Genomic DNA, 25,351 nt, shown 5'->3' with positions numbered 1-25,351 from the left:
CCTATTGCTGAAACTATTTTTATTCCCATTCTCTACCACATTTACCTTAGGCGTTTTCTTTTTTCCAATTTCTAGATTTGATCTATGCTTTTCTTCAACCCTAAGTGGATTGATTAGGTGAGTTAATGACAGATCTCCTTGTTTGTGCCTAAGACGCTTAGCAAAGTTATTCCAAGATGAAGGTAATTTATCGATAAGGCAAGACACTTTAAACTCCTTACTAAAAGTTGTCCCTTTCTTTTCTACCTTTCTAAGTAGTTCTTAAAACTCATGTATTTTGTCTCCTACAAGTTTGTCATCTTTCATTTTGTACCCATTAAAATTAGAGATAGTAAACTTATCAATACGAGCATCTACAGCTCCATATTTGGCCTCTAAGGTTTTCCACAGTTCTTTTGCAGTCGAGTTAGTTGACTGATACACATCATACAAATCATCAGACAAAACACTAAGGATTCTGTTATAGCAATGAAATTCAATGTCTTCGGGTGACAACCAAGATTCAACAAAACCCTGATCTTTTATGGCAGACATAAGATCCAGCACGGTCAACCAATATTTTGTTTGTTTTTTCCATCTTTCAAAATTTTCTCCATTAAATTTTTTAGGTTTCACACGAACAATTTCTTTTAAATTAGTCATGTTAAATATTTAAAGAACAAAAGAGCAAAAAAGTAGCTTAATCTATAATAGCAATAAAACAAATGCTAATGTTATTGAAAGTGTAAATTTAATTACCAACTTTTTAAGGATAGACAAAAAGTGACAGGTTTTGATACAGATCAAATTTAAACAAAATAATACTAATCAAATATCACGAATTGTATGAAGTGCTCCATAACTCAAAAAAACTACACACTTTTAAATAATGTCATATTTATCGTATAAAAACTTACTTCACAACTTTTCTCTTTTTTTACAAAAATAAATAAATAATAATAATAATAATAAATAAACGCCCAAGTCAAACAAGTTATGTAACCCCGGATAAACTAATAAAATAATATTAATAATAAAATACCACCCAAAATACAAATATCAACAAATCAGTGAACTATTTGCTTTTCCAAAAAAAATCCAAGTCAAATACGTCAAAACATATTTTTTCTGAACGCAGTTTCTCAGAAATCAAACAAAACAACAAAACAACAAAACAACGGGAATGGTTTTGATTACTACGTCATAATTCTTTCCCTTTTTTTAATAAAAAAAATATATAATGACTTTAGATTGTTCGGGAAATTGAATAATAATTATTTTAAATCAATTTTACAGAATAAAATTTTAAAACAAAATAGATTTTGAAAATAAGTTTTGACAATTCAAGAAAACTATATATACATATATATAATAGAATAAGAAGAAGATGAAGAAAAAGGGTTCAGAAAATAACCTATGTGATTGTGAGAGGTACGTCAAAGACGTTGTCCAAAAGTCGTTATGTGTTCCATCCGTGCAGATTTTAACGATCACAAATGACTCTAAGATACAATCCAAAACTTTATAAGATCTGACACGATGCACAGTTGCACCGGAAGAATTTGCCAAGAATGTATCGATTGCCCAGAAATAGGGAATATAAAAATACAGTAAAGAGGAGAGAGAGAGAGAGAGAGAGAAAGAGAGAGAGAACAGATAACGTTATATATCTTTTCCTGAGTAAGGAGAAAATAGAGAACATTATATATCTTTTCCTGAGTAAGAGTCCTATTTAAATAGGTTCTTTGATGTCTGTTGGGAACAGACACACTCTTTGTTTTGAAACCAAACATTTATTTAAAATTCAAACAAATAAGATGTTAAAAGAAATATATAAATAAATAAATACAAATAAAAAATAATATAAAATAAAATACAAACAAAGTTTTGAAATTTTTAGGAAATTTCCAACAAATCTAACCTTCCAAACATCACAAATGTTGGCCTGGTTGAAAAATTGGTCAGCAAAGTAAGGCCAACAAAGGAAAGGAACTCTATTGCTCACTCCTTCGATGATGAAGTTCCATCCACAGTGGCTCAAGAAGCAAGTTACAGATGGGTGACTCGGTACCTGTTAGAAACCAATATTAAAACCTATATTAATCTTGTAACTGTCAACCAATAGTAGTTTAATTTTTACCTGCTGCTGAGGTGCCTAACCTATGATTTGTCCCCGATTTCCTACACTCTCTGAACCCATTTGGAAAAGCATGATCATGATTAATATCTTTTCCATGATCATGATTAAGATCAGGCCACACAACCCATAAAAATGTTCTATTGGTTAGTTCAATCCCCAAAGCCAGTTCTTGAAACTGGTTATAGTCAAAAACAGTGAAGCTCCCAAATGCAACATAGATGACTGAATGCAGTGACTGTTGATCGAGCCATTACAAGCAGGTTGAGTCCTCTTCCTAGAAGCTGTCTACTGATTTTCTATGGCGGTTCGTTGAGAGAAGTGGACCTATGGGGAGGATGTCTAGAAACTGTTGGACAATCTTCACTGTATTCGAAGAATTAAAGAAATGAGAGAAATTGTTTGATCACAAAAATTAAAACAATATAAAAAATAAAATAAAACAATAGATTCTTATTTTGTTACAAAAACAAATTCAGAATCTGATAAAAAAATAAAAATAAAACAGAAAGTAAATTTATTACTTATCTTATTTATTTGTCGAACAAATTTTTGATCAAGTCCAGTGTTTAACGCTGTGTCCTTAAGACAGATTCGTCCTCTTCACGGTGCTTTTAGATAGTGAACATCTATCTCCCAGGATAAAATGATCAACAGTAAATAGTAACAACACTACAAACTATTCACACAGCGAACACACTTTGCGTTTATACTCTTTCTCATAGGAAAAATTAATACAGCAAAATGTAGAGAGTCATAGCAGAGGCAAGAATGAATTTTTTGAATACAAAATCCAAATGAGGGTCTATATTTATAGGAGAAATTGTGGCTGTTCAAATTTGAATCAAACAGGTATGGTACCTGTTCGGACAGTGTTGAACAGATAGAAAATACGTTCGGTTTTGAACTCAACAGGTATGAACCTGTTTGATTTGAATATAAACAGATATGGGTTTGAACTTGAACCTGTTTGGACAGGTATGAATCTGTACAGAAGGTTTGAAGAGGTGCAAGCAAAATATGAATTTTTCCAACCAAAATTTAAAATTAAAACTGGACAGATTTTACTTTACCAAAAAATAAAAATAAATTAAATTCAAATATTTTTTGCCCCAAAAAAATAAGTATTGGACTGGACAAGCCCAACCCAACCTTACACCACGCACTTACGCTCGACTGACCGGACGGATGGCAGCGCGCGTGTGTTTATTTTGGGTCCAATGGATTTAGCTCATAATCTCACCCTTCCACAAAACTTGGGTATCCCTTGGGGCCCTCCCCAAGTTGCAAACCCAAGCCTTATAAACCACAAAAGTTTGCCCACCAAACCAATGTGGAGCAAGCTTTAATTCAACCTTTATGGAAATTTCGCCAAGAATACCATTTCCATGGAGCTTACTTTGGCTTCAATTTCCCATTCACCCGATAATAGTTTTGAGTAACCAAATATACCACGTGAATCACAACACTGCATAGAATACATTACCACTTAGACCCACCATCACAACGCGGCATGAGTCCCACCTAAAAAATAGACCAAAGTTGAGGAAAAATCTGTTTTTCCAAAACCATTTCTTACGGGAACAAGGAAAATGCTGCAGACTTGAGCTCGAAAGCTGAATTGCAAATGAGCCAATATGCGACTTTCACAGACTTCTTGTTTCTTGAAACCGTTTCGAAAACAGCTTTGTCTGTAGCCAAGTCCCCTATGCATGCCCATACAAGCTTTGATGCGTGAATTGCAGGCATGGTTGGTGATAGCTGAATCATCTGATCCTTTATTGGGGTTCCTTCCCAAAAATAAAAAATAAAAAAAAATAAAAAAATTGACAATAATATATGATATAATAAGAATGGATATTATTTAAAAAATGTCACTGCCACGTTATATTTTGATAAAGTTTCTTGAATAAAATTTATGTTTCGCAAATTATTTTCTTTTTCCAAAATCTAGTTATTAGTAGAACAAGTTCTTGAATTTCCACGTGGCCTCATTTTTAGAAAGGTAATTTGTAAGTAATTGCTAAATTTGTGCATGTGCTAGAGACTAGATCCTTGGTCTCGGTCTCTGTCGATCTAAATCGTCTCTCTATTGCATAATTAGAGTCTAACAGACTTGCCATGTCATAAAAGGAGAGTTTGAGACAAAAAGACAAGGGGAGAATTAGAACGGAGGATCTTACAACATGTGTTCGCGTTAGTAGCAAAAAATTCAGCAAATAGGAACCTTTGTCCCACACTTCTTTATCATTCTGCCCCAAGCCTTATCTCTACCACATGATGAGAGTCCGAGCCATAAAACCTACGATAGAGAAGGAGACAGGACAAAAACTAGTGGAACAGAGGATCCTCATTTGAACTTACCATTGTTGTTAATGATCCCATCACCCAACAGCTCTGGAATGCTGAATTCCAAAGCCAGCACCGCCGCTACTGCAGGACAAAACGCCGCCCGCCTGATTCCCATTTCTCTGCAACATCCAGTGCCCATCCTATGTTCTCATCTGCAATAACACAACTGATCTTCTCATCCTCGTCCGATCCATTATTAATCTTCTTTATGAGCTCTTCAAGCTTCCCAGGCATGACTAGAGAGATTGCTTCTATCAATTTCTTAAAATCATTCCTGTCTTCCCATGGTTCCAACCCATCCGGGATTAAACCAGATGTACATTATCATCATCCACTACTACAGAACTAGTACTACAAGTACTAGTCTGTTTGTTTGAGAGTGAATTAAGGACCCTTGTGTGATTGAACTCTGTGTTCACAAAGGTAACTTTGAAACCTTGTTTGGATAGCCATTGCATGAGCTCTAGCAAGGGAATTACATGGCCTTGTGCTGGATAAGGTATGGCTAGAATATGTGGTTTCATGCCCATCTTCAAACTTGTTCTTTGCCCACTCAAATGTTTAGAGGTACTGCTGTTATAAGTAGCCATTAAGGCTTGACGGAGTCCGTGCCTCGATCATGGAGCCATTAAAATTTGAGAAACAATATACAAACAAAAAATTTTACATAATTTATTTATAAGAACAATATTGTCTCGTCATTTTTATATAGTGTTTTGTATGAATTTTATGTATGATTAGAGTTTTCCGTTCTTGAATGAAGGTATTAAAATTGTGCGCCAGTGGGCGTTAACTACAAAAAAGGGGAAAACTATCATTCAGTGAAAGGTGTGGAAAATCTTTACCAAAAGGTGAGAATCTTTTTTTGGTGTAATTTTTGCTATATTTCTGTGGGGATATATTTTCTGAATACGAGCACGTGGCAGGGTGACGCTGACGTGTCAGCCGAGGTGCCACGTGTCCTGGTCGTGACGCCGAGGTGATCTCGGTAAGGTCGAGGTTATCTCCGAAGATATCGGAATCCGAGACAAGAGGATAAAAGATAAGGAACAAGAGTCTTAGAATAAAGAGGAGATTTAGCCAAGATAAGGATAAAGCTCTTAGAGAGTTTATCTTTATCTCTTGAGGAATCCCAAGTAAGTACTGAATTGGAGTCTATAGAAGTGAGGCTTCTAGTGGGACTAGGATTAAGTAAACTATAAAAGAGAGGCACCCCCGTGGGTCTAAGGTACGTAATTTATGCTTTTGATACTCAAGCTTGTAAGTTTAGCACTTGATTTATCTTTGAGAGATATACTGACTTGATCGTCGGAGTGCCCCCGAGTTGAAGAGCCACCGCCGGAGCCTTTTCTTTCTGTTACAGGTTAACTGGAGCCATCTATTCTGCCAGTGCTCTCTAACTGATTATTAAACGGGCAGTGTGGTCAGAAAATTACTCACACAATTTGGCGCCGTCTGTGGGAAATTAGAAGAATAGATGGCCAGTAACAGACAGAAGGAAAAGATTGGAGACGACGCTCCTCCTGGGAGTGGCAGACCAATCGACCTTGATATTGAAGGAGACAACCACAATGCAGAAACCCGTGACCAGGGCAACGGAGAGAACGACGTCGGCCAGGAGGGCGACACTTCGAAGAAGACAGACCAAAGCAAGTACTATAACGAAGATAACCTCCAGGTATGGAGGGATAGGTGCCTGCGGAGGGATGAAGAAGTAAAAGAATTGGCAAACAAGTTGGCAGAGCTGCAGTCGGTCGTCAACTTCATGATGCAAAACAATGTCATGCAGCCACCATACCCACTGCACGACACGCCGATTCCAGCAACTAATACCCAGAAGGGAGGAAGGAAAACAATCCCCGAAGGCCCTCAGCACACCAGGAGCGGTAGGCACTCTCACCGACCTTCCAGGGAAATTGAACGAGAGGAGCCAAGACGAGAGGAGTCCCGAAGGACGTATCACACGAAGGACCCAGAGCCCAGAGAGCATCGGCATGTTCAAGGGCAGGCGCTCTGCTTTGACACAACCCATGGAGAAGGATCAAAACGGGCTCACCACGAGGCCGAAAGTAGTATGTCGAAAAGATTGAAGTCCAAAGATAGCCGAGCTCCAGGAAGGAGTAAAGAAGACTTGAGAGATTACCTCAAGAGGAAGCAACAGAGTGCTGAAGCCGAGGTAACTTCCCTGGTTAAGCCGAAGACACCATTCTCGGTGGAACTGGACAAATTTGAAGCACCAAAGAGATTTAGTATGCCGAGGTTCCAAATATATGATGGTAAGTCAAATCCCAACTTTCATGTTGGACTATATCTGAATTCCACGGTGTTATATAGTGGGAACGAGCCGTTGCTCTGCAAAGTATTCCCCTCATCCTTTGGGGAGATTGCAGCAGATTGGTTCCATAAACTACCGAAGGGAAGCGTAAAGACTTGGGAAGGCCTGACCGAAATGTTTGTGGCTAGGTTTGTAACGAACAAACTATAGCCCTTGAGGGTCGACGCATTGATGGCTTTAAAAATCACCAAAGATGAAGGCCTTAGGGCCTACGCAAAAAGATACTACGAGGTGTTCAATCGAATACCTGAATGCAACCAAGAGGTGGCGGTCGTGTCTTTCAAGAACGGCCTGAAAGATGACTGCCCACTACGGAAGTCTTTGGCAAAAACATTGCCAAAAAGCATGGAAGAACTCATGGCGAGAATCGAGAAGTACGCCAGAGCCGAGGAGGATACATCGGGAAACAAAGAGACAAAGCAGGAGAAAGGAAACGGCCCGCCGAAGTGAAGCCGAGGTAACAATGGACCGATCAAACAAGAAACGGAATTGAGGGCTAAACAGGTAGTGACGATTGTATTCCGAGTCCCGATCCACAAAGTCCTGGATCAAATACGAAACCAACCCTATTTCAGAGGACCGACAAGAACACCAGGGGAATTTATGGGAAGAAACGTCGGTAGGCGTTGTGCTTACCACAATGAAGAATGACACCCAACTCAGGGTTGCAGAGCCCTAAAAGCACACCTAGAAGACTTGGTGAGGCAAGGCCATCTGAGGGACCTTGTCGATGAAGCTAGGACAAGGGAAGAACATGCAAGATTGCCTCAAGCACCAGCAGCTCTGCCTCCCCCAGCACAGCAATCACAGGCAGGAGGACCACGGGTGGTTAATGTAATTCACTCAAAAGTGAACGAAAACGACATACGAGGGGAGACCCAGGAGGTAAAACACCTACAACACATAAACCAGGTCAGACATAAAAGACCTCGGCCTGAAGAATGCCAGGGACCGACGATAGCCTTTACTAAAGCCGACCTAGAGATGGTCCAATATCCACATAATGATGCCTTGGTAGTATCCCTCCAGGTTGGGGAGCGCCAAGTAAAACACATCCTGATTGATCAAGGTAGCTCTTGCGACATCATGTATGTTAGATGTTACAAAGAGCTGGGCCTTCATCCTGATGACTTGGAGCAATCCAATGGCCCGATGGTCGACTTCAATGGGACGCCGACGTGGCCACTGGGCGTAACAAGCTTGGAAGTACAAGCCGACACTAAGAAGATCAAGACAGAATTTATGATAATCGACATGCCCTCACCATACAACATCATCTTGAGAAGGCCATGGTTGCATGCAATGGGGGCAATTCCCTCAGCATTGCATCAACTATTGTGATTCCCAACAGAGCATGGGATAGAGGAAGTTAGAGGCGATCAGCTATAGGCGAAGAATTGCTCCATGGCAGCAATGAAATCTACCTGCAGCGTGCGAGAGCCAGAGAAGGCAGAAATTGAAGATGAGGACGTGGAAGTCCTAGAAGACATCGGCAAAGAACCAGCCGAGAAGAGCGAAGAGGCACTAAAGAAAATCCTCGTCCAGGATGGGGATGAAGAGCGCTTCTTTCTTCTCGGCTCGGGCTTAGCCAAAGAAAAGAAAAAAGAGTTGGAAACTTTTTTGAGAGCAAATATTGAAGTGTTCGCTTGGACACCTTACGAAATGCCTGGCATTGACCCCGAGGTCACTTGCCACAAACTGAATGTTGACAGGTCAGCCAAACCCGTAATTCAACAAGCCAGAAGACCGACACTAGTACACGTCGAAGCAGTAGAAGAAGAAGTAGACAGACTTCTGGAGGCCAAGGCCATTAGAGAAGTACACTACCCAACATGGCTATCCAATACAGTGGTGGTAAAGAAGAAAAACGATAAATGGAGGGTCTGTGTAGACTTTACCAGCCTCAACAAAGCCTGTCCCAAAAATAGCTTTTCCTTGCCCAAAATTGACCAGCTAGTAGATGCCACTTCAGGGCATGGAAGAATGAGCTTTCTAGACGCCTACAGGGGGTACCACCAGATCACTATGTACCCTCCAGACGAAAAAAAATTGCATTCATCACCCCAAATGGCCTGTACTATTACAGAGTAATGCCTTTCGGATTGAAAAACGCAGAAGCAACTTACCAAAAGCTGGTAACCAAAATGTTCAAACACCTGATTGGCCGAACAGTAGAGGTCTACATCGATGACATGGTTGTGAAGACCAAGGAACCTCAGGGTCATCTTGCCGACCTAAAAGAGGTCTTTGATATATTCAAAACATACCGGCTCCGACTCAACGTATCGAAGTGCGTGTTTGGAGTTAGATCAGGTAAGTTTCTGGGGTACCTGGTAACAAGAAAGGGCATTGAGTCCAGCCCAGATCAAATCAAGGCCATCTTAGAGTTGAAGAGCCCGACATCGACAAAACAGGTGCAGATGCTAACTGGATGGGCCGCAGCCCTAAACAGATTCATCAGCAGAAGCTCAGACAAATGTAAACCTTTCTTCAACCTGGTGAAAAAGGTTACGGACTTCCTATGGACTGAGGAATGTGAGGCCGCTTTGGCCGACCTAAAAAAGTATTTGACCACAGCTCCAGTCCTCTCTACACCTGAACTTGGAGAAGAACTGTTTTTGTATTTGGCTGTTTCAGAACACGCCGTAAGTGCAGTGCTAATCCGAGAGAAAAAGGGGGAGCAAAAAGCTGTTTATTATGTAAGCAAAACCTTGGCCGATGCAGAAACAAGGTACCTACCACTAGAAAAATTAATGCTAGCCTTAGTAATGGCTTCAAAGATGCTAAACCATTACTTTCAAGCACACAAGATTATAGTGCTAACAGAGCACCCACTGAAGTCCTTGTTACAACAAGGAGACTTAACTGGAAGAATAGCAAGATGGGCAATGGCCTTGGGCCAGTACGACCTGGAGTTCAGGCCGAGAACAACAATTAAAGGCCAAGTTTTGGCCGACTTCATGGCTGAATTCACGCCGGAATCCATCGAACATCGGGCTCCGTTGAGCCAAGATGAATGATGCCCAAGCAAACAAAGAGAAGCCTAGCCAAAGGCAAAAGAACAAGGAAAGGAAAAACTCAGACCCTGCAGCATTTACATCGGCGACTCCTTTCGCCTGCTTGTTGATGGGAGCTCAAACTGGCAAGGAGCGGGGGCAGGAGTAGTGTTAATATCTCCTGATGGGGAGATATTGGAACAGTCTATTCGATTAGGGTTCAAGGCCTCAAACAATGAGGCAGAATACGAAGCATTGATTGCAGGACTAAAGCTGGCAGTGGTAGTAGAAGCAGATGAGGTAATAATTTTTTGTGATTCACAACTTATAGTAAATCAAACAACAGGAGAGTTTGCAACCCGAGATGAGAGGATGTCGGCATACGCAAAGGAAGTCATCAGGCTGGCAGCCTTGTTTCGCAACTGCCAACTTCTGCAAGTTAGCCGAGATGATAACAGCCACGCCGACGCATTGGCCAACTTCACAAGTTCAATACAAATTGGAAAAACAAGGACAATAATGATTGACTATCTGTAAAGCCTAAGCATAGAACAACCGATCACAGAATAAGAAGCAATGTGTGTGGACTTGGGACCAAGCTGGATGGATGCAATTGTTGCATTCCTAAAAGAGGAAAAGCTCCCAGAAGACCATAAGGAAGCACACAAGGTCAGATTAAAGTCGGCAAGATTCAATCTGATAGCAGACGGACATCTCTACAGAAGGTCCTTCACTGGTCCCCTTTTAAGGTGCGTACACCCTTTGCAGGTTGAAGATTTTCTATATGAAATTCATGAAGGAATTTGTGGAAGCCACACTGGGGGCAGATCACTAGCTCACAGGGCCATTACCCAGGGGTATTGGTGGCCTTAGATGCAAAAAGATGCAGGAGCCTACGTGAAGAAGTGTGAACAATGCCAAAGGTTTGCACCTTTGATACACCATCCAGCTGCTGACCTGAACCCTGTATCCAGTCCATGGCCATTTGCCCAATGGGGCATGGATCTCGTTGGGCAGTTGCCCTAAGCAACTGGGCAAAGGAAGTACTTGCTGGTAACAACAAATTACTTCACAAAGTGGATAGAAGCAGAACCTCTTGCCAAAATCCGAGATGTGGACATCAAGAACTTCATATGGAGAAACATCATCACCAGATTTGGCATTCTAAGAGCAATAGTTGGCGACAACAGAACACAGTTTGACAGCAAACTTATCAAGAACTTCTGTGCGAAATTCAAGATAAAGAATTACTTTTCAACACCAAGTTTTCCCCAAAGCAATGGGTAAGCAGAAGCATCCAACAAAGTAATTTTGGATGGGATAAAGAAGAGACTGCAGGCAGCAAAAGGAAAGTGGGTAGACGAGTTCCCAATGTACTCTGGGCATATCAGACTACGCCGAGAAGATCAACAGGGGAAACCCCCTTTGCCATGGCCTACGGCACAGAAGCAGTCATCCCACTAGAGATCGGCATCCCAGGGATCAGAACCTAGGGAGTAGAGAGTGGGACTAATGACATACTTCTAGCCCGAGATCTGGATCTCTTAGAAAAAAGAAGGGAGAAAGCGGCAATTCAGCTCGTAGCGTACCAGCAGCAGCTTGCTAGAGCTTACAATAAGAAGGTCAATCCAAGGAATTTTCAGGTCGGCGACCTAGTCTTGAGAAAAGTTGTTGGCAACAAGAAGGACCCCAGAGAGGGCAAGCTTGGCCCAAACTGGGAAGGACCCTACAGAATCACTTCGATATTGGGCAATGGAGCATACCGGCTTAAAGATAATGAGGGTAAAGCATTGCCAAGACCCTGGAACACTTGTAATTTAAAATTTTTCTATCATTAGATGTTCCTTGTTATTTTTTACCGACGCCATCAATAAAATTTTAGCAGAGTTCTCCAAAGACTTGTGAATTGATAAAAGATGCATAATGTTGTTTCTGAATAATGAGAACCCAAGTGGAACTCAGGTCCGCATTGGGGGTAGAGAGATGCTTAACGCTTGTTGAAATTTGTAGCAATTTACAAGTTGAAGTTAAGCCGAGATAATTGTTTATCTTCACTTGTTGAAATTTGTAGCAATTTACAAGTTGAAGTTAAACCAAAGTAATGCTTAACACTTGTTGAAATTTGTAGCAATTTACAAGTTGAAGTTAAGCCAAGATAATTGTTTATCTTCACTTGTTGAAATTTGTAGCAATTTATAAGTTGAAGTTAAACCGAAGTAATGCTTAACGCTTGTTGAAATTTGTAGCAATTTACAAGTTGAAGTTAAGCCAAGATAATTGTTTATCTTCACTTGTTGAAATTTGTAGCAATTTACAAGTTGAAGTTAAGCCGAGATAATTGTTTATCTTCACTTGTTGAAATTTGTAGCAATTTACAAGTTGAAGTTAAACCGAAGTAATGCTTAACGCTTGTTGAAATTTGTAGCAATTTACAAGTTGAAGTTAAGCCAAGATAATTGTTTATCTTCACTTGTTGAAATTTGTAGCAATTTACAAGGTGAAGTTAAGCCGAGATAAATGTTTATCTTCACTTATTGAAATTTGTGGCAATTTACAAGTTGAAGTTAAACCAGAGTAATGCTTAACAGTTGTTGAAATTTGTAGCAATTTACAAGATGAAGTTAAGCCGACATATATTATTTAACACTTGTGAAAATTTGTAGCAATTTACAAGTAGATCACTGTTTGGCACTTGTTATAACTTAAGAAAAGTTTACAAAGTTAAGATTAAACTAGTATATGTTTACCCTTATTGAAATTTATAAACAATTTATAGGACAAGTACTTGCCGAAGTAAATCGTCAGGTGGCATAACCGAGGTGTGTCACCCCGAGAAGATTGCATAAAGAAGGAAGAGTACATAAGACATGCAAAATATTCTAAGTATATAATCATGCAAGAGCAGTTAGAAGAAGACAAAGATACAAGCATTCACTGAAGGAAAGTTGCGTTAAGCATTCAGTTGAAACAGGGGAACATCGGCCATATGAAAAAGCTTACATTGTCTAAGGAAACAAAACAGTACAAAAGACAAAACAGGAAAAATATGAAAATTAAGCTTCATCAACATCAACAACGACTTGGGTTTGGACCTCGGAAGGTTCTGAAAGAGCTACCTCGGCCGCCTTCTCCTCCGCGATCTTGGCATCAATCTGGGCAAGGGTTTCATCAATGCTTTTGTCGGCTATAGGAACGTCGGAGGATGCCTGCTCCGGGGTAGTTTCCTTGACGACCCCATCCCCCTCTTCATCTTGAGTCAAGTCCAGGACTTGCTCATTTTGAAGAAGGGACTTGGCCCCATCGACATCTTTGGGTTTTCTCACCAAAGCCTCATCCTCTTCCTCGTCACCATCCTCAGACTTAGATTCACCCACGTCTTGATTTGAAGGTTGAGCTGGAGGGAATGGAAGAGGGATGGCATTGGCTTTCCTCAACGGTGAGTCCTCTGGGACATTGAGTTTTTTCAGAAGAGACATCCAACCAAGGGTGAAACCCTTGTTGCATGCCTGCTTCACTTGAAGTTCATAGGCTTCAGTAACGTCGACCATGCCTTGAGTGTACGCCTTTTCATCAGCTTCTTTTATTTCGGCGTCCTTGGTGGCCACGGCTTCCTGAAGCTCCTTTTCGGCTTGGACCATTCTTTCCTCGGCTTCTCTCTTCTGAGATTCAGCTACTTTTCTGTTAGCCTCAGCAGCCTCAGCCTTCTCTTCGACATTGTTCTGAGCTTTGATCGCAGCCTCGGCTTGATCCTCTAATTTTTTCATCTTTGCTTGTAAGCCTTTGTTAGTCTTTTGGAGGGAAGAAAACTCCCTCTTCATCTCGACAAGCCTCTCTCGATTCTCAAAAGACTGCATTGAGAAAGAGTGGGCATGCTGGATGGCCTGAAAGAAAACAGAGGTATTAGAGAATATTCAAAGCATGAAATAAAGGGAAGGAAAGAAGAAAGTTACCACATAGAAGACATTTACCTGAACGAAGTGCTAAAGCATTAAAGCGTAGTTCTCATACTCACTATACTGGGCGTTTCGCTTCAGATTGCCTGGAAGAAGCAGGGCGGTACTGAGTGCGACATCGACGTTTATATCATCGGCGCTATCACTTGCCATGGCAGGCTTGTCTTCCAGAGTAATTGTGGGGGCCCATGGGGCATCGGGCTTTTTTGATCCCGAAGTTGTTGCAGAAGAAGACCTCGACTTTTTTGGTTGTTGGGATTCTGATGGTTGAGACTCAGAGCGCCTCTTCCCAACAGAAGGCTGAGATTTATCACTTTCAGCCAACTTTGAAATAGGCAGAGTGTCTTCAGACTCAACCTGAGCTACCTTAGCCTTTGGTTAGCCTTTTTTATTCTTTTTGGCTTCGGTGGAGGAAGGGTTTGTGTTGGCTGCTCATCAACAGATGATGGAATACTGGCCAAAAGATCTTTTGCAACAGGCTTAGGGCGACCCATCTCAGTAGTAAGGACAAGTCGTCGCTGACGTTTTCGTTCTAATATTGGGACCAGGTATGGAGCCGAAGTTGATGGTTGATCAGCTGGATCAGATGTTGATCCTTGATCTGTTCGTGAAGTAGATGCAGTCAACGGAGTTGTAGCAGAGGGTGGAGAAAGGCTTTTCTTCTTCTTTTTGGGAACGTCGGGCAAAGTTGACTTGTATGATGGAATGAAATTGAGAAGCACAGGCGCTTTCCTTTTATGGACTGGCAAGTCCAGAAGTTTCTTCAAGTCCTTGCTAGGGACAAAGGATTGGCGAAAATTTTTCGGTGGCTGACGAACAGCTGCAAGAAGAACAGACGTCAGAAACAGACAAAGTATTGAAGACTTTGAAAGAAAACAAGCAAAGCTGAATACTGGGCTCTTACCCTTGCCCTCTAAAACTGATCGGGGAAGAGGGTAGAAATGGATGTCCTCGTCTGGAGCAAACTCCCAATTTCCCGAGGTAATGAGATAGTCATCTCCAGCCCCCTTGTTGGAGTCTGGGAGGTCGGCTACGATTTTGAATTCTGTAGACCTCAGCTTAAGGTAATAAATGTAGCCTTTTTCTTTCAAATTAAGGGCACACATGGTATAGCAATACTGGATATCGGCTAGGGTGATCCTAGCGTTTTCCTGTTTAGCTAAGGCTATGGCACCAAAGATCACTCGATAGGAGTTGATTGCCAGTTGCATGGGGTTTAACTTATAGTAGTGAAGAATCTCGCGAAAAAGGATGTTGAGTGGGAGCCGGAGTCCGCACTCAGTAAAAGCTACAATAGGAAAGGGCATGGAGTTTTCTGTAGGCATGATGGAGTCATCATCCCCAGCCAGCCTCAGATGGACATCGGTAGGGATGGAGAACTCTTGCCTAAAGTACTCAAGTTTGGTCGAGGTATCTACCCTATGTCTCCACATACCCATCGCGAAAACTGATTTTTTTTCCATTATTGGCGACAGGAAAAGTGCCGTCGCAAAAAACACACCTTACCGTCGCAGAAACTAATGGCGACGGTACTTACCGTCGCTAAAGCTCTTTTACAACCCCCTTTGTCGCGACCCCCCCTTACCGTCGCAAAAAGCCAAATTACCGTCGCAAAAAGTATTAGCGACGGCTTCCGGGGCATTTGCGACGGCTCTTTACCGTCGCAAAAAACGTCTTTTTTTTGTAGTGAATATACCTAATTTATATTTACACCATACATAATTTCTGAATATATACTTTCTTGGTATTTTTTGTTTGGTACAAAGTCTTATTCACGTTATAAAAAAAAAAAAAAAAGTTTTATTCAAAAATAAGAGAAGAGGATCAATAAGCATTAATACAACACAATTATTCTACATACTTAGATTTTTTACAAAAATATAAAATGTGTGATTCAGATTTATTCTATCCATTAATCCCATACTGCATCAATAAAATCTCAAACACACTATTTATGATGATGATAATTTTCTTTTCAAATATTATGGATAAATAAGAGTTTTCCAGATAACAACATTGTTACGAACTTTCTATGAATTCTTCAACCATTCAACAAAAGTGTTGAAATTCTTGTAAGAGCTTCCTCCTTCACCAACATTTCTCATCGTGGATTCCTTAAGCTCGAAAACTCTTCCTCTAAATCCATCATCTCCAATCACTTCATCTACCTTTTTCTTAATTTCTCCTTTTCTCACAATTCCACTCTCATCCCTCTCCAACCCCAACCCCACCTTCCAAACATCACAAATGTAACTCTGGTTAATGAATTGGTCCGCAAAGTAAGGCCAACACAAAAAAGGAACTCCGTTGCTCACCCCTTCCATGACAGAGTTCCAACCGCAATGACTCACAAAACACCCCACGGACGGGTGACTCAGCACCTTCTGCTGTGGGGCCCACCCCACCACCCGCTTACGGGTCCCCACTCTTTCTAAAAACCCATCTGGGTAATTAAAATTGGTTCCATTCGTAACAGATTCTGCTCGAACCACCCACAGAAACGGCCTGAGGGTGAATTCGAGCCCCAACGCCAGTTCTTCGAATTGGGTTGGGTTGAAAACTGCGAAGCTACCAAATGCAACGTAGATTACGGAGTTTGGTTGTTGTTGATCGAGCCACTTTAGGCAGGTTGGGTCTTCGGGCCAGATGTGTCCAGCTGAGTTCCCGAGGCGATTGCGGGCCAGAAGTGGGCCGATGGGTAGGATTTGTGGAGCCAAGGCGAATGCGCCGGGCTCAAGGTTGAGGGTGGAGTTGCAGATGAGCCAGTCTGCTGATTTCACTGCTTTGTTGTTTTTTTCCATCACTTGGAATATGATTTTCTGCATTGTTGAGCTGCCCATTCGGGTCCAGATGAGGTTGGTTGAGTTCATGACTGGCATGGAGGGAGATAGCTGAAACGTCTGGTTCTCTGTTGGGATTCCTGCAGTGGAAAATCAAGGCTACAGTCATAGTGGTTTTCATTTTCATTTTCATTTTTTTTTTTTTTTTTTTTTAACTTTTGAGTTTTTAGGTGAGTAAATAAATGATTGTGTTGAAATTTTGTATGAAGTAACCATGTCTGCATCAGAATTCTTTGGATTGTTGAGTCTATTGTGAAAATTTAAAAGTTAAAAAAAATAAAAAATAAATAACCCCTGCATTTTCATGTTATTTTTTTCTTTTTCTTTTTCTTAAGATGAAAAATGTGCAATTCTCATATGGTGTGAACTCACCTTATGTGAGAGGATTGTGTTTGATTCTATAATCAAATTTTGTATTGTTGAACTTTTTCAAATATTGGTGACAAAGGATCAATATAAGAAAATACTCTGTCCGGATCTCTCTGGTCCCTTGTCCTAATGCCAATCTCCACCACATGATAGCTTAGAATAAGGAGACAGGAGAGGATCTAGGCAAAAGATACAACCTCCAAATGATCTTACCATCTTGATCAATTAGTCCGTCATCAATCAGCTTCGGGATGCTAAATCCCAAGACTAGCAAGGCGGCTGCTGCAGGCAGGAACGCTGCTCGCTTGATTCCCACCTTCTTCCCAACCTCCATGGCCCAACCGAGGCTCTGATCGGCAACAATGCAACTGATCTTTTCACCCTCTTCTTCCGACCCATTAATCTCTCGTATTAGCTCGTCAACTTTCCTGGGCATGACAGTCATGATCGCCTCAGACAATTTCCCTGGCACATTCCTCTCCCATGTTTCCAATCCATCAGAAATCGAAACCAAATGAATATGATCCCCCAAAACATCATCATCTGCGAGTGCATTCACAACGCGCTTGTGAGTAGTTTCAGTGTTCACAAATGTGATTTTGAATCCATGTTTGGCTAGGCTTTGAGCAAGCTCCATGAGGGGAATCACATGGCCTTGTGCTGGATAAGGAAGAATCAGAAGATGTGGATTGTTGCCCATTCTTGTTCTTTGTCTACTTTGCAAATTCAACCAATATGGCAATATTTATGTGTAAGGTGAGTTATTTGTAGCTTTTTGAGCATGTTTGAAGTGGCAAAGCTAATGTTGTTGTGTTGTCTGTTAGCTTTTGAGGCTTATTTGAGTTTCAAATTGAGGAATCTACTACTCTTCTTCTTTGTCCTCTGATGAAATCACTGGATGTTGCCCAAAAATAAAAAGAACTAAGAATGTGAATTATTATCCTCGTTGTGTTGTCAATTATTATCATAGATTTTGTAATTGTATTGATTATTAATGTTAAAGGATTGTGCTTCAATATGATATTTAATAGATAAGGTCCCAAATCTTATGCAGGTTGATATGGACATTGTAAATAATAATCTCAAGCACAATTAGTCTAGCCGAGATTAAAAAAGATCAATGGATCCCTGTTTGGTTGTGTTTTTTTTTTTTGTTTAATGTTTTAATTTTTCAAAAAAATACATAAAAATTGTTTAGCAAACTTAAAAGTATTTTTAAAACCATTTTTTTTTAAATTTTTTTTTAAAACAACCCAGAAACACAAAAAAAGTTATTTTTTGAGAGATGAAGGGAGATCAAGATCAAGAGCAAAAACTCTAAGAAGAAAATGTTGACAAAGGAATATGAATTATAATCCTTCTTGTTGTGTTCTCAATTATTATCATAAATTTTGTTGCTGTCTTGATTATTAATGTTTGGAGTGGAGAGAGTGTGGTCCAATATTAGGACATTTAATAAATAAATAAGATCCTCAATCTTGTACAATATGCAGGTTGACATGGACATTTCAATAATAATAATAATAATAATAATAATAATAATTTGAATCAGAAATAATACTCTTAGGTGAGGATTAAAAGATTTGGATGAAATATTGATAGCAGGTCACCTTGTGTTTGGCATGGAGCTAATAGCCATTGGGGGACTAATATATAAATTGTCAAAAATGACATCATTTTAAACTTTAACTTTAAATCTCAAATTTTTTTATTATTTTATTTTATTTTTTTGGACATCGCGCGTGATTGCACCATACGGAGTACACGACAAAGAATCCAAATTCGAAATGAAATGTATTCAAGAGTGAAAGCCTTTTGCTATTGCATTTTTTCAAAATTTCCATTTCCTTTTGTATGGAAAAGGTATTTTCGGAAATAAATAAACATCTGATTTTTCAGCTGTCTATAAAACTTCTTAAATTCTCGTGTAAACATCTGGTTTACACTTAATCGAAAGATCACAAAATCAAACAATGATATACTGTTTCTTTTGATTCCTCAATCGAACCACTTATATCAATAGTGGGACAGTTCAGTTTGTTTGGTTACTCAGAAATCTATGGTGGGAAGGTTGAAGGTTACTGTAGGGACATATTTTTTGGATTGCAACACGCGGCTAAGATGGCACCGAAATGCCAGCCAAGGTGTCACGTATCCTTGACTTGACGCAGAGACAATCTCGGCTAAGTCGAGATTATCTGCGGAGATACTGGAATCCGAGATGAGCGGATAAGTTACAAGAGTTCTAGAATAAAAGAGGACTTTAGCCTGGATAAAGATAAAACTCTTAGGGAGTTTATCTTTATTTATTTGAGAGCCCTGGATAGGCATTGAGCCAGAGTCCATTAAAGCAAGGCTTCTACAACAATCAAGACAGTGTTGGTTATAAAAGTAAGACACCCTCGTGGGTCCAAGAAACGCTTTTGGTATTCTGAATAGTGAGTAAAGCACTTTTGCTATCTTTGAGAGATAACTGACTTGATCGTCAGAGTGCCCCCGGGTGGACGAACCACCGCCAGAGTCTTTTTCTTTCTGTGACAGGTCGTTTGGGCGCAATCTATTCTGCCAGTGTTCTCCAGTTGAGTACCTATTTGGCAGTGTGGTTAGAAAATGACACACACAATTTGGCGCCGTCTGTGAGAAAGAAAGGAGAATAGATGGCCAACGACAGACAGAAAGAAAAGGTTGGGGACGACATCCCTACTGGGAGTGGTAAGCACATTAACCCTAACGTGGAAGAGGGTAACTACAACGAAGAAACTCAGGATCAGAATCCCAGAGAGAAAGACGTTGGCAAGGAGGGCGACGTACCAAAGAAGTCAGACCGAGGCGGGTATTATAACGAGGACGACATCCAGGTATGGAAAGATGAAGGGAATGACGAACAAATTGGCAGACCTGCAATCGATCGTCAATTTCATGATGCAGAACAACGTCATGCAACCACCGTTTCCGTTACAAGATATGCCGATTCCAGCGGCCAAGAACAATGCCCAGAAAGGGGGTAGAAAACAATCCCTACAGTCCCCCCAACACACCAGGACAAAGGAACACTCTCACTGGCCTTCAAGGGAGGTTGGACGAGGAGAGTCAATAAGGGGAGATTCTCGGAGGACGCATCGTGCTAAGGAAGTTGACCCCAACGAACATCGGCATGTTCAAGGGAAGGAATTTTGTTTCGACACAACTAATGGAGAGAGGTCCAAAAGGACTCATAACAACACCGGGAGTAGCGCACCGAAGAGGCTGAAATCCGTTGATAGCCGAGCTCCTGGACAGACCAAGGAGGATCTGAGGGATTACCTTTAGAGGAAGTGACAAGACGCCGAGGTAACCTCACCGATCAAACCCAGAACGCCGTTTTCGGTAGAATTGGACAAGTTTGAAGCCCCGAAGAGATTCCACATGCCGAGATTCCAGATATACGACAGGAAGTCTGACCCTAACTTTCACGTCGACTTGTACCTGAACTCAATGGCACTATACACTGGGAACGAGCCGTTGCTCTGCAAAATGTTCCCCTTATCCTTTGAGAAAATTGCATCCAACTGGTTTCACAAGTTGCCGAAAAGAACTATGAAAAGCTAGGAAGGCCTAGCCGAGATGTTCATGGCCAAATTTGTGACAAACAAACTACAGCCATTGAGGGTGGATGCCTTGATGGCTCTAAGAATTGGCGAGGATGAAAGCCTTAGAAAGATGCAACCAAAATGTGGTGGTCATGTTTTTTAAGAGCGGCCTAAAAGATAATTGCCTGCTTCGAAAATCACTGGCAAAGACATTTTCAAAAAGTATGGAGGAACTTATGGCCAGGATAGAAAAGTATTCTAGGGCCCAGGAAGACACACCGAGGACAAAGGCGTCGAAACAAGAGAATAAAAATGGCTCGCTGAAGCGAGGCCGAAGTAATAGTGGATACAATAAGCAAGAGACAAGACTGAGGGCCACACAGGCAGTCACAACCGTATTTCGAATTTCGGTCTACAAAGTCTTGGAAAAAATCCAAAATCAGATGTATTATAGAGCACTAGAGAAGCTTCCTGGTGAATTCATGGGATGAAGTCTGGGGAAACACTGTGCCTACCACAACGAGGATGGGCACCTAACTTAAGGGTGCAAAGCCCTAAAGGCACATCTGGAAGACCTGGTAAGACAAGGTCATCTAAGGGACCTGGTAGATGAGACCAGGACAAGGAAAGAGCAAGCAAGACTGCCACAGGCACCGGCAGCACCACCTCTACCAGCACCACAACCGCAAGTAGGTGAGCCTCAAGTAATCAATGTGATTCACTCGAAAGTCAATGAGAGCGAGATACGTGGGGAAACTCAGAAGGTAAAACACTTGCAACATGTGTATCAAGTCCGGCAGAAGAGACCTAGGGCAGATGAGTGCCAGAGACCGGTGATATCCTTTATTGAAGACGACCTAGAGATGGTGCAGCATCTACACAACGATGCCTTGGTAATATCCCTCCAGATTTGAGAGTGCCAGGTAAAACGAATTCTGATCGACCAAGGCAGCTCTTGTGACATCATGTACGTTAGGTGTTACAAGGGGCTTGGCCTTTACTAAGATGATCTGGAACAATCCAATGGTCCAATGGTCAGGTTCAATAGAACGCCGACATGGCCCCTGGGGGCGGTAAGTTTGGAGGTGCAGGCTGGCACAAAGAAGGTAAAAACTGAGTTCACAATAATTGGCACTCTCTCTCCTTTCAATGCTATCTTGGGAAGGCCATGACTGCATGCAATGGGGGTTGTTCCCTCAACATTGCACCAGCTATTGCGATTCCCAACAGAACATGGAATTGAGGAGGTCAGAGGGGATCAAGTACAGGCAAAGAATTGCTCCATGGTAGCAATGAAATCTACCTGCAACATACGAGAAGCAGAAACAGCAGAGATTGAAGATGAGGACATGGAGGTCCTTGAGGACGTCGGCAAGGAGCTAGCCGAGAAAAGTGAGGAAGCCCTGAAGAAGATCTTAGTCCAACAAGGGGATGAAGAACACTTCTTCCTCTTCGACTCAGGCTTGGCTAACGAAGAGGAAAGGGAATTAGAGGCATTCTTAAGAGCAAACCTTGAGGTGTTTGTCTGGACACTGTACGAGATGCCTAGCATTGACCCCGAGGCCACTTGCCATAAACTAAATGTGGATAGGTCAGCTAAACTTGTCATCCAGTGAGCAAGGAGGTTGACATTGATGCATGTTGAGGCAGTAGAAGAAGAAGTGGATAAACTTCTGGAAGCCAGAGCCATTCGAGAGGTAAACTACCCCGATATGGCTATCAAACACAGTTATTGTAAAGAAAAAGAATGGGAAGTGGAGGGTCTGCGTGGACTTCACCAGCCTGAACAAGGCTTGTCCCAAAGACAGTTTCCCACTACCCAAGATTGACCAATTGGTGGATGCCACTTCAGGGCATGGAAATATGAGCTTCCTAGACGCTTACAGGGGGTACCACCAGATAGCCATGTACCCCCCAGATGAGGAGAATACTACATTTATCACCCCAAAAAGGTTATATTACTACAGAGTGATGCCTTTTGCGTTAAAAAATACAGGAGCAACTTACCAGAGATTGGTTACAAAGATATTCAGGCATCTAATAGGCAAAACAGTGGAGGTATACATTGATGACATGGTCGTGAAGACCAAGGAACCTGAAGATCATTTGGCCGACCTAAAGACAGTCTTTGACATCCTAAGGACATTTCGGCTCTGACTCAATGCATTGAAGTGTGCACTTGGAGTTAGGTTAGGGAAATTCCTGGGATACTTGGTCACCAAAAAGGGCATTGAGGCAAGCCTGGATCAAATCAAGGCCATTCTGGAGTTAGAGAGCCCAACGTCGGCAAAGCAAGTGCAGATGTTGACTGGAAGGGCTGCAGCCCTAAATAGATTCATAAGCAGAAGTCTTGATAAATGCAAACCTTTCTTCAGTCTAGTAAAGAAAGCCACGGACTTCTTATGGATAGAGGAGTGCGAAGTCGCCTTGGCTGACTTGAAGAAATACTTGACCACAGCTCCAGTTCTCTCAAATCTAGTACTTGAAGAGGAGCTGTTCTTATACTTGGCGGTCTCAGAGCATGCAGTAAGTGCAGTAATAATCATGGAAGATAAGGGAGAACAGAGGGCAGTTTACTACATAAGTAAAACCCTAGCAGATGCAGAGACCAGATACCTGCCCTTGGAGAAGTTGACACTGGCTCTAATAATGGCCTCCAAGAAGCTAAATCACTACTTTTAAGCCCACAAGATTGTGTTAACTGAGCATCCTTTGAAGTCCCTATTGTAGAAAGGAGATCTGACAAGTAGAATAGTAAGATGGGCAGTGGTGTTGGGCCAATATGACCTGGAATTCAGACCCAGAACAGTAATCAATGGCCAAGTTTTGGCCGACTTCGTGGCCGAGTTCACACCAAGCGCCATCATACATCGAGCTCCGTCGAGCCGAGGTATAAGATGTCCAGGTAAACAAAGAGAAACCCAGTTAGGGATAGCAGAACAGAGGAAAGAAGAGAAACTCAGGCCCTGTAGTATTTATGTCGGCGACTCCTTCCGATTGTTTGTTGACAGAAGTTTAAGACAAGGAGTGGGGGCAGGAGTAGTGCTAGTATCACCGAATGGACAGATGCTGGAACAATCCATTCATTTGGAGTTTAAGGCCTCAAACAACGAAATAGAGTATGAAGCACTAATAGCAGGATCAAAGTTGACAGCAGCAATGGAAGCCGACGAGGTAATGGTCTTCTATGACTCTCAACTTATCGTCAACTAGGCAGCAGGGGAATACACTGCCCAAGATGAAAGGATGGTGGCCTATGTCAAGGAGGTAGGCAAACTGATAGCATTGCTCCAAAATTGCCGACTACAACAAGTTAGCCGAAATGACAACAGACATACTGATGCCTTGGCCAACCTGGCTAGTGCAATAAAACCAGGAGAGACAAAGACAATAATGGTTGACTACTTATCAGATCCAAGTGTAGAACCACTTAGCACAAAGCATGAAGCAATGTGTGTAGATATGGGACCAAGTTGGATGGATGCAATAGTAGTATTCCTTAAAGAGGGGAAACGGCCAGATGATCATAAAGAAGCACACAAGATCAGGCTGAAGTCGGCAAGATTCAGTCTGACAACAGAGGGGCATCTCTACAGAAGATCTTTTATTGGTCCCCTTTTGAGGTGTGTGCATCCTTCATAAGTTGAAGACTTCTTGTATGAGATACATGAAGGAGTATGTGGAAGCCACACTGGGAGCAGGTCACTTGCTCATAGGGCCATTTCTCAGGGGTACTGATGGCTCTATATGTAGAAATATGCTGAAGCCTATGCCAGAAAGTGTGAGAAGTGTCAGAGGTTTGCACATTTGATACACCATCCAGCAGCAGACTTGAACCCAGTGTCCAGCCTTTGGCCATTTGCCCAATGGGGCATGGATCTTGTTGGACAACTGCCTCAAGCAACTGGACAAAGGAAGTTCCTGCTAGTGGCAACAGATTACTTCACCAAGTGGGTTGAAGCTGAACCCCTTGTAAAGATTCGGGACATTGATGTAAAGAACTTCTTATGGAAGAACATCATCACCAATAATAGCAGACAATGGTACGTAGTTTGATAGTAAGCTAATCAAGAGCTTCTGTGAAAAATACAAGATCAAGAATTTTTACTCTACTCCAAGCTTCCCTCAGAGTAATGGCCAAGCAGAAGCATCCAATAAGGTTATCCTAGATGGAATCAAGAAAAGGCTGGAAGCAGCAAATGGTAAGTGGGTGGATGAGTTGCCTAGTGTACTCTGAGCATATCGGACTACACCGAGAAGATCAACTGGGGAATCCCCATTTGCCATGGCTTATGGCATAGAGGCAGTAATTCCACTGGAGGTCGGCATCCCAGGGATCAGAATCCAGGGAGTAAAGAATTGAACTAATGATGCATTTTTAGCCCGAGATCTAGACTTATTGACAGAAAGAAGGGAGAAAGTAGCAATTCAGCTGGGGACATACTAGAAGCAGCTTGCCAAGGCTTACAACAAAAAGGTCAACCCATGAGAGTTTCAAGTTGGAGACCTCGTCCTGAGAAAAGTCGTCGACAACAAGAAGGATCCGGAGAGGGCAAGCTTGGCCCAAATTAGGAAGGACCATATAGAATCATCTCGGTCTTGGGCAATGGGGTATATCGGCTTGAAGACAGTGAAGGCAAAGAATTGCCAAGACCCTAGAATACTTGCAACCTGAAGTTCTTCTATCATTAAGATTTCATTTTGTTTGTTTCTTTAAAATCTTTTGTTATTAGCCGAAGTAATTAATAAAATTTTAGCTCGATTTTTTATTTTAAACTTGTGTAAAACGATTGACCAGTCATTTGGTGATGTTTCTGATTG

At 41.6% G+C, this 25,351-nt stretch overlaps 1 protein-coding gene and 1 pseudogene across 1 annotated transcript; both read right to left on the bottom strand.

The window, feature by feature from the left end:
* Window positions 1–261: 261 nt before the first annotated feature.
* Window positions 262–5,000, bottom strand: LOC114282338 (UDP-glycosyltransferase 83A1-like; annotated as a pseudogene).
* A 10,750-nt stretch (window positions 5,001–15,750) lies between these two features.
* LOC114282346 (UDP-glycosyltransferase 83A1) lies at window positions 15,751–17,778 on the bottom strand. Its single transcript, XM_028224991.2, has 2 exons — window positions 17,175–17,778; window positions 15,751–16,672 (listed from the first exon to the last, which is right to left on the bottom strand). Exons 1-2 carry the CDS (start codon window positions 17,659–17,661, stop codon window positions 15,783–15,785), a joined length of 1,377 nt encoding a protein of 458 aa, XP_028080792.2. The 5' UTR covers window positions 17,662–17,778; the 3' UTR covers window positions 15,751–15,782.
* Window positions 17,779–25,351: the final 7,573 nt, after the last annotated feature.

Source organism: Camellia sinensis, chromosome 4, assembly GCF_055761805.1.
Source record: "Camellia sinensis isolate YWXY chromosome 4, ASM5576180v1, whole genome shotgun sequence".
Classification (NCBI taxonomy): Eukaryota; Viridiplantae; Streptophyta; class Magnoliopsida; order Ericales; family Theaceae; genus Camellia; species Camellia sinensis.
The sequence above is the reverse complement of the archived record's forward strand: the minus strand, read 5'-3'. Positions and strand labels throughout refer to the sequence as shown.

Coding starts and splice junctions, on each gene's coding strand:
- LOC114282346 (XM_028224991.2), bottom strand. CDS start 17,661: ATGGGCAACAATCCACATCTTCTGATTCTTCCTTATCCAGCACAAGGC. Junction 16,673..17,174: donor CGGACTAATTGATCAAGATG/GTAAGATCATTT, acceptor TTTCCACTGCAG/GAATCCCAACAGAGAACCAG.